Below are 9255 nucleotides of genomic sequence, written 5' to 3'. Positions count from 1 at the left end.
AAAGTCCCCTAATATCAGGCTTCTTGCCTCTATTATTTGGTTCCATTCTGCATCCTCAACGGCGCGCCTTCGCCTCATGTTTCCCCCTTGCCAGGGGCCACATACGTGGATGTGGTTGGGATGATCTGATACGACATTGGCAGATTTACCCGAGCTTGAGTCAAATCCTTTCAATTCTGTACTTTTGCTTGATATTGACCACAATTCCAATTCTGCGCTCGGATACCCCTAGATGACCATTGTCACCTCGAAAAATGCAAGCGAGGGGAACAGAAAATTGTCCAAGAGTCCAATACAATTTGTCAAAGGGCTCTTGCCCGCTTCCCTGACCTATCGCCTCGTTTTCCGAGTCTTTGACAGCCAATGCAGACTAAGCCTTGCGAAAATCCCTATTCTTAAGCTCTGTCGGACCCTACGCTTTGTTGACGTGCAGTGAAACTGATGTTAGAACCTGTTCGCTTGAGAGACCGGGGATCTGTCCCTGCAGCTTTTGCACGATTGTGGTTAGGATGACAGTTTGCCCCATGGAGATGGCTACGGCACTAGAATAGCTCCGAGTCAGCTTGAGCGAGGAGTTGTGGATTGCTGGTCTGCTCGCTTACCCGCCTAACTGATAGAGCAGGACGGCGACTGCTGAAATAGTTGATTAGCAAGGTTTGACGGTTAGTCTACAAAAGGATTCACTTGCCATTTCCAGTTGGCAAGTCGTCGTCTCTGAGATGATACACATTAGCGATTCGGTAGACTTAGCAATGTGGAAGATAGTGCGCACAGAAGTGTCACCTGAATGGCGGTATATGGTAGCTGCATTGCCATACCTATGCCAAATACCAGCAACCACCAGATAAGCGGCCCAAGCCACCGTCCGAGTGTTCGGATGAAGTTGGGTTAAGATTGCAGTTCCCGTAATGCAGATCAGCTCTCCAGCGATCATATAAGGAATCTGCAGCTTTCAGTCATCATCCTTTAACTGCACGCTAGCATCGTACGCACATAATGCCTCATTGCTTGACAACGGCTCCAGTAATGATCAAAGCGACCATTTCAGAGAGCAAGAGCGGAATGAAATTTGCGCCACTAGCCACTGGGCTGAGACTGTGGACAGCTTCAAAATAGAACGGGAGGAAGAAGACATTCTGGAACGCGGTTAGCAAGCAGAAGCAAGTAGCCAGATGTAAGAATCACCAGATAAGTCGAACCCCCCAAAAGGAAAAGAACCATAGCGCTGGTGAATACCGACCGTCTACGAAACACACGGACCGGAATCAGAGCTCTGTCTCCGCGTTTGCATTGCAGATATCCAAAGAGAACTACCAAAGCAACTGTGCCGACGAGCAAACCGAGAACGGTGGATGAATCCCAGGGCTTGGATTGGCCTCTCCCCGTTGCGAGGCGAGAAGAAGGCAGCACACAGCTCCAATGAAGACTGCGCAGCCGATGGGGTCTATGCTATTGAATTTGGCTACTGAAGGTAGTCTCCGGTATTCATTCTCCCTGCCCTTGATTTTGAGGAAGATTGTCAGTCCAATGAGTACGGCGGCGCCCAAGGGCAAGTTTCTAGAAGACTAGCATTAGCCGATATATCAGATTGAAGAGTTATGGGAGAGCTCTGTCAAAATCAATTGCTTACATCCAGAAGCACCATCTCCACATACTATGCTCAGTAAAGGCACCACCGAGGGGAGGACCGATGCAAACAGCGATGACGAAAACACTAATCACAATTCCCATGTACAGTGGCCTTTTCTCAAGCGAGACAACTTTACCGATGATGCTTAGAGCGCCTTGAAGCACGCCTGCGGCACCCAAGCCGGCTACAGCCCGTCCAGCGATGGACATGGGAGAATTTCTGGCAGCGGCGCACAGCTCGGAGCCCACTAGAGAAGCATCAGTGAGAATCTAGGCTCAATGAATTGAAGGGTCCCTACCCTCGAAGATGAAAATGGACATGCGATACACGACGTCGGTGCGGAAGGACTTGTGAAAAGAGCCGTAAATTGGTTGGAAAGCGGTCAGTGTAACGAGATACGCAGTGCCATACCAGGCGACATCTTGCAGCGAGTGGAAATCGGAGGATATCCGTGGCACGGCGATATTGATGATGTTCGTGTCCAGGGCGATAAGGAATGACCAAAGAACAAACAAGCAATAATCACAGCGAGTCGTCAGCCAGAAAGATACGGCGTTGGATTCGGAGATGCGTCGGTTTCAGCCATCTGATGGTGTTGCGAGTCGAGATAGCGAGGATGAGGCGCGACGTGCTGCGCCAAAAGTTCAATGGTCGGTGGAGGAGGCTGGTCAAGGAAAAGATCGATCAAGAAGAAAACATTCACAGCCGGTGCTGTGATTATGCATTTTCCATTTTCATGTACCACCGCTACAAGGCTGGCACCATGGCAATTGCAAATCGACCCGTCCCATTCCTAACGTTTTCATTTCAAAGAACTTCTCGACTCCCCATATCGCCCAGAATTGAGAGCTCAATATCGCGAGTACACCAAGATCAGTCGGTCCACAATGAATCCAGGAACTGGCAGCGTCACGCAACTCCTCGAGAAAATACAAGCATCAACCAAAGTCTACCTGGATTTCTTCAAATCCCAAAATCTTCCAGAAGCATCCTATGAGCACGGTGATGGACTAGATCCCCGAAATCCACTCCCACAGGAGATTCTCGCCGCCAAAGACACAGCTATAGAAGCAACAGATGAGCTCCATCACCTCCTGCTTGGCCCATTAGGTATGCTTTTAAGCTCTCCAGGCGATGTAAGAAATGTCCATATCGTTATGGCTTTCCAGCGTAGCTGATCAATATACACAGCAATATCTTCTTCTCAGTCTACAATACATCTACCGCTACCGAATAGCATACAACGTCCCCCTAGACAGCAGCATCACCTTTGAGGAATTAGCCAAAGCCTCCGGACTAAACGTCAAGGATGTAACACGCTTTCTCCGAGTTGCAATAGCGCGCACGTTTTCCACGAGGCCCAAAAAGGTTCCGTCGTCCACACGGCGACATCAAAACTCCTTTTAAACAACCCAATGCTCGCAGCTTGGATCCTCAACATTGCCGAGGAATTCTGGCCCTCGCTAACTCGCACAGTCGATGCGACGGAGAAATGGCCGGGCTCGGAAGAACCAAATGAAACCGTAAGTCAATCCCATTTCTTTCCCCAAATCCCCCCATGGTTGGAGGATTCGACGCTGATTTTGGAATTGTCAGGGCTACTCGCTCTCCCACAACACCACCGAAAACCCGTTTGACGTAATCAAAAAGGACCCCAAACGCCAACGACAATTCATAGACGCAATGAGCTACTCTCATCTACACTCCTCGTACAACATATCGCATCTAATCGAGAACTACGACTTTGGCTCCATTGGAAACGGCACAATCGTCGACGTAGTCGGGTCTCATGGCCAGGTCAGTATCGAGATCACGAATAAATATCTCCACATTAAGTGAATTGTGCAGGATCTTCCGGATACAATCGCAGGGTTAGATATTCATGTTCCTGAGGAGCTCAAGGGTCGTGTTCAGGGGGTGGAGCATGACTTCCTGACCCCCCAGCCAGTCAAGGGTGCGAATATTTATTTGCTCAGGTGGATTTTGCATGATTGGTCGGATAAGTATTCTGTCAAGATTCTCCAGAACCTGGTTCCTGGTTTAAAAAAGGGGCTAAGGTTGTTATAAATGACATGTATCCCAGAGCCCGGCCAGCTGGGCATTGGTGCAGATCGTGGTCTGAGGTATGTATGTATTCCTAGGCGGATTAATAAAATTGTACACTGATTGGCACTCAGGCTCATGGATATTTCGATAAAAGCATTTAACAATGCTAGAGAAAGAGATGTTGAGACATGGGTTTCATTGTTCACGGAGGCGGATCCGCGTTTCCAATTCTTGGGCATTACCATGCCCCCTGGGGCTAGAATGGCAATCATCCAAGCTGAGTGGACAGGCAAATAGAAATGAAAAGATGAAGAAGCTTGTAAAAACTAGTCCTTTTCGAAAGAAAGCAAGCATACAATACAGAATGGACTCTAAATTTGCATGTCCATAGACGTAGCTCTCTTATACATCTGTTATTGGCTTTGATGAGAGAACTTGTTGTGACGCTTTGCGTGCTAGTCAGTGCCATATCCCTATTGATCACTCATTACATGAATGCATTAAGCCAGTACCAAAGTACATTTGAATTCTGCATTATCCATACTCTTTAAGCACGTTTGCACACCAACTGAACTCTATCAGCGTCTTTCATCCTCAGCAACATCACCATGTCAACGTCATTCGTCGTGGCCAGAATCCGCTTTCGGGTTTCCTCGAAGCTCTCACTGGGGTTCTGAACGGCACTTACCCGATGATCCCGCAGTAAGCACGCCATAACGGCAACGAATTCAACCTGGGAAAACTTGTTACCGGGGCAGTTTTGTGGGCCATCGGACCAGGGAAAGAAGGTGCATTTTGCGGGCGTGAAGACAAGTTCTTCCTGGATTCTGGTCGCCAAGTCAGAACCCGGTGCCGCGGAGGTATAAATCCAGCGTGACGGCTTCCAAACAAGGGGATCCACCCAATATTTTGGATGCGTTTGAATGGCCAGTAGGCTGGGCATGACTCCTGTGTTTGGAGGGATCACGATTGTCTTTTCTCCAACCTTCAAACTTTGCGGACTGTCATTGGTCCATTTTGGGAGGGACATGATAGGTGGATATAGGCGGAGGGTCTCAAACTATGCGTAAATGAGCACAATTTCATGTGAATGAGTAGGGATTGACGTTACCAATATAGCCTTGCATCGCTTAAGTTTTGGGAACAGGGCACTGTACTCCCACTTCTCGTTCACCGGTACAAGCTGCTGAAGCTCTTCTGCGACCCAGTCCTGAACCTCAGGATACGCTGCCAAAAGCAACATGCTGAAAGCCAACGTGTTCGCTGTGGTGTCATGACCTGCGAAGTTAATAACAAAGATATTTCCGAAGATCTCATCTACTGTGAGGCCCTTAGGGGGTGATGAGCCGGTTTTGCCCTTCGCATCCTCTTTCTGCTTCAGGTCCATTGCGCGAACGAACGATGTCATGAGACCCCCCGAGCCAGACTTTCCCTCATTCAAAGCAGTTGTTTCTTCATCCAACATGCGAACCATGTGCTCCTTGAAATCTGCCGCGGCTCTTGCGACGCGACGCCATGACTCCGGTGCAAATGAGAGAGAGAGCAGTTTGGGTGACATGATCATGAGCATGATACAATTGTCCAGAACAGTTTGTAAAGCATCTCTATAGCTTCCTGCCTCGTCTGCCTTCTTGTCGATGTCTTTCGCACTACGGAATTTGTATGACCGACGGAAGCCCGTGGCGGCCAGTACGTTCAATGAAAGTGTGCGTGTATCTTTGGAGATACTTGGGACATGCTGGATAGCCTGGCTGGTCCATACCTCCAACATCTGACGCGTTTGTTCGATACTCTCGTCCCAGACAAATGTCATGATGTTCTCGTTGAAGGGAGTTGCAAGGACTTTCCGGTGGCGTGCCCAGTCCGTCCAGCTTGCAGTAGAGATACAGGGTCCGTAGACTTCCAGCAGCTCTGAGCACGATTAGGTCAATGCAAGTTAAATATGCTGGCATTCTGAACATACTGTACATCTTGCTTGGGCGGAGGAAGTCTGTCCGCCGATTGAAAATCTCATGGACAGTGTCAGAATCAGCAAAGTGGACGTAGACATCAACCGGAGTGACGAGCGCCCAGACTGGACCATAGCGTAAGTGAGAGTCTGCTTTATCCGCAAAGTGCCATCCTCTGCGGGCGTAGCGACCAAAAGTGCCCCAGTTGATGGGAAGACGGTCGAGATAAGGCCAGAGGTGTGATTCTAGTACCATCCAGGCTAGATTTTGGGGGTCAATTATAAGGCGAACTAGGGGAATTCCCATGGAAGAAGCTCGACGATAGTTGATTTCCATGGCCACAAGGCTCCAGCCTAGGTAGGCCAGGGCCAGACTGACAAGGACTTGCAACACCATTGTGCTTGATGGGATTAGGGTAGGCTGGGAGGCGATGAGTGGTGAAGTGGGTTATGGCGGCATGAAAAGCCAGGAAAAGGGTTGCAGTCAGTTAGGGCACTTGGTTTTGTCGTTGTGGAGGGGGGGGTTGTGGTGGTGTGGCGTAGTAGGTAACTTCCTGCACCCAATTTACAGGGAGCGGCGCAGCAGCCCACCCGTCCTACCGGTAACTTGCGATTCAGCCGGTCTGCTGATTGACAAGTGTGGGAGCTGAATCTGTGGTCGACCTAAAATCAGCAATAAAATACTAGGGCCATCCTTTGTCCCTGTAAGCATCTACTGCTCCACTATATTAGCCTTCTCAGCATCAACTGTGTACCCTCGGCACCACTACAATAAAATACATCACGCGAGAGTGTTTTCTTCCAATATCAAGAGGGTCCAACCGATAGGAAATGGGAACAACATCATTATATCATTTCTGGCACGGAGACTGTGGACTTTCTCTCTCTGCCCTTTGCTCTACCCGGACAGGTTGGAGTATTTGCCGTATTGGGTTCCATGTAGGTGGTCTTGCTCAATTTGAATCTTTGCTTGGTATTGAATTTGTTCATAGCTAATTCAAACCAGTTCTCGGTACGTCACTACCTTTCTCTCCCGAGGCATGTAGAATCATCTAGCTGAGCAAACTACAATCCATAGGCCATGCATTTCCATTTTTCAGGAACACCAATGCTCTTTATGCTCGAGCACGGAAACAATTCTATCAAAAGCGGTCCATGCTCCATGTCGCAGGGAAGGACATGGCCGTCTTCACAGCCCCTTCCCAGGTCACGCAAATTTTTAAAGACAATAATTCCTACAGCTTTGACCCATTCATGGATATGGTCTACGATGATGTCGGCAATGTGTCAAGAGAAGCAAAGCTCATATTATGGCGTACTCCAGCCGAGGGTTTTGTGTCGCTTCATCCGAATCCCAAACAGCAAGTGCTTGTTCATACGGGCAACGGCTTGCTGCACAAGCAGCTTCTGCAGCCAGATGCTATGCAAGACCTTCTTGTGAAGGTTTTGGTCTATATAAACAATACCATGCAGTGGGACTCCTTCTATGAGACTACGGTCCTTGCCTCAAACGCCGATGAAAAGGTTGTATCACTGCATTGTTGGTGTCGCGATGTCCTCATCGAGGCCCAAAATCGAACTTGGTTTGGCCACTGTCTTGAAGAACTGGAATTAGATATGAGACTTGTTTTCGACAAATGGGACTATAATAGTTGGAGGATTACCTACCAAGTCCCATCCTTCATGGCGAAACCCGCAACGCGGCCTCGAGACCGCCTTATTCAGGTATTGACTCAATACTCTTATACCCCAAGAGAACAACGAACTGGAGGGGTGCCTTTCGTCAATGAGCTATAGGACGAGTGCATGCATGCCGGACTCGGCAACCGAGACATCGCTGGGATATTAATGATTATTCTTTGGGGGTATGTAGACCCTGCAGAAGTCTGTATTATATGAGCAATCACACTAACACTTTGGATGATGTAGGATCAACAGTAACGTCCAGATGACCGCATTCTGGATGGTAGCTCGCTTAATGAAGAAACCAGCCGTGGTCGCCGAAATCCGAAACGAGATTGCAGCGGCTATGGAAGCCATTGACTCGTCCCTGAACATGGACGAAGCCACCCTTGCAGATCTCACCAAACAAAAGATAATCAATAACTGCTCTGTTCTAAATTCAACGTTCAATGAAATCCTCCGTTTCTGTTCAACGGGGAGCAGTATACGTGAAGCCATGCGAGATACGAACATTGACAGCTACCACATTTCTAAAGGAACAAAGATCATACTTCCACAGCGCAACCAACTTGTAGTCCCGAGATGTTTGGAGGTAATGCTCATGAATTTGACTACTATAGATTTATGCAGTGTAATTCGAAGTAAGGGTACAATTAAAACGCAACTATGTATATACACAAACACACATAAAAAGGGACCCGATCAAGATAAACCTATCCGACTGACCAACCCATGGCTGCGAACTCCCATTGAAAAAAAGCCAATTGCCCTTTCTATCATTTCTTGTTCGCCATCAAAATTTGATCTTGATCGTTTTATACTCGTTCGTCCTTGATGCTCTCATTCCAGTTTGTCTAGCATCCATCCATTTACAAACATAGCTCTTTTAACTACTAGGAAAATTTAAACATTTAAGTACAATGTAAAATGGCACTTTGGCCGAGTGGTTAAGGCGTGTGACTCGAACCGTTTGGTACGAATCATCACATCCCTTCGGGGGCGCAAGTTCGAATCTTGCAGGTGTCGTCCTAATTTTTGTGTTTTTGGGAGATTTGTGCTGGAGCACAATGCAGACGTCGACGCGGAGCCATTCCATTCAGGATGCGTGCAAGGTTCTAGCTAGACTTGACGGTCGGGAATGAGCACAAGGCAGTAAGTAGAGCGCCTCCTGGAGTGGAGAGATTGTCACGGCTAGAGCCTGTAGGACTCGGTTGGCCGGGGCGCCCTTCTGGTACTCGCTGATTAGTTCTCAGCTATGAACCTTTGGCTTATGAGGGGTAGTATAAACCCTATTATTAGTCTTTGGTATGTCGCAGTCTATGTGGCAGGGGCGTTTGTATATTGCTTAGTACTAAATCCCAAGTCACTCCTTAACTACTCAGCCCAGCAGCCAAAGTGTAGTAGGTCCGGTAGGATGGTATTACGCCGTCCTACTCACCGCCTTGGGTATTTTCACTCATTCAACACGTACAGTAGGCAACCAGCCGCCCTGATTCGGCTGACCTCAATTAGTGATCTGATTACTAGCCATTGTTGGCACCTACGCCGACCCCTAAACGGCATAGGGGGGTTAGACCTTAGATGCCTAACGTAATCAATCACCGAGCGAAACAGATCACCGAGCGAAACACCCACCAACGCCATTATTATTAGATATCTAATTATCTCACTACACCACCCCTAAATTGAAGCTATTTACATGTAAAATAATTGCCTATTTACTAGGGCAGCTGACCCTAGTATAACCTTGAATATTGCAGTTGCTGCACCGCGGTGGTGCACGTCTTCTAGGCTGCATATCAGCTTGGTCAGCTGCCTCTGCCTGCAATTCTGCAGCTTGCTGAGCAAGCTGCTGGCCTTCTTCAGCAGTTAAAATCCCCCCGGTAGCAATATAGGATCTAGATGTCTCTTGCTTGCTATTTTTGATTGTTGTATTGGCCACACATAG

General features: G+C 48.2%; 5 protein-coding genes and 1 non-coding gene across 6 annotated transcripts; 3 read left to right on the top strand and 3 right to left on the bottom strand.

The window, feature by feature from the left end:
- Positions 1–412: 412 nt before the first annotated feature.
- On the bottom strand, positions 413–1005 carry VTN00DRAFT_5417 (uncharacterized protein; the record flags this gene model as incomplete). Its single annotated transcript, XM_069431946.1, has 4 exons — positions 413–542; positions 603–633; positions 832–943; positions 994–1005. 4 exons carry the CDS (start codon positions 1003–1005, stop codon positions 413–415), a joined length of 285 nt encoding a protein of 94 aa, XP_069287854.1.
- A 305-nt stretch (positions 1006–1310) lies between these two features.
- On the bottom strand, positions 1311–1950 carry VTN00DRAFT_5416 (uncharacterized protein; the record flags this gene model as incomplete). The annotated part of the gene is made up of 3 exons (XM_069431945.1): positions 1311–1557; positions 1631–1877; positions 1929–1950. 3 exons carry the CDS (start codon positions 1948–1950, stop codon positions 1311–1313), a joined length of 516 nt encoding a protein of 171 aa, XP_069287853.1.
- Positions 1951–2517: 567 nt separating this feature from the next.
- Positions 2518–3973, top strand: VTN00DRAFT_5415 (uncharacterized protein; the record flags this gene model as incomplete). Its single annotated transcript, XM_069431944.1, has 7 exons — positions 2518–2766; positions 2822–2941; positions 2989–3153; positions 3227–3427; positions 3479–3584; positions 3714–3753; positions 3808–3973. The coding sequence occupies 7 exons, from the start codon at positions 2518–2520 to the stop codon at positions 3971–3973; spliced, it is 1047 nt and encodes a 348-aa protein (XP_069287852.1).
- Positions 3974–4223: 250 nt separating this feature from the next.
- VTN00DRAFT_5414 (uncharacterized protein) lies at positions 4224–6021 on the bottom strand (the record flags this gene model as incomplete). Its single annotated transcript, XM_069431943.1, has 3 exons — positions 4224–4736; positions 4788–5587; positions 5640–6021. 3 exons carry the CDS (start codon positions 6019–6021, stop codon positions 4224–4226), a joined length of 1695 nt encoding a protein of 564 aa, XP_069287851.1.
- A 758-nt stretch (positions 6022–6779) lies between these two features.
- On the top strand, positions 6780–8553 carry VTN00DRAFT_5413 (uncharacterized protein; the record flags this gene model as incomplete). Its single annotated transcript, XM_069431942.1, has 5 exons — positions 6780–7349; positions 7422–7489; positions 7554–7899; positions 8427–8459; positions 8512–8553. 5 exons carry the CDS (start codon positions 6780–6782, stop codon positions 8551–8553), a joined length of 1059 nt encoding a protein of 352 aa, XP_069287850.1.
- VTN00DRAFT_t116 lies at positions 8237–8333 on the top strand. The gene has a single exon. It is a non-coding gene; the product is annotated as a tRNA-Ser (tRNA).
- Positions 8554–9255: the final 702 nt, after the last annotated feature.

This window comes from Thermoascus crustaceus, assembly GCF_041956765.1.
Source record: "Thermoascus crustaceus strain CBS 181.67 unplaced genomic scaffold VTN00scaffold_3, whole genome shotgun sequence".
Taxonomy (NCBI): domain Eukaryota; kingdom Fungi; phylum Ascomycota; class Eurotiomycetes; order Eurotiales; family Thermoascaceae; genus Thermoascus; species Thermoascus crustaceus.
The sequence above is the reverse complement of the archived record's forward strand: the minus strand, read 5'-3'. Positions and strand labels throughout refer to the sequence as shown.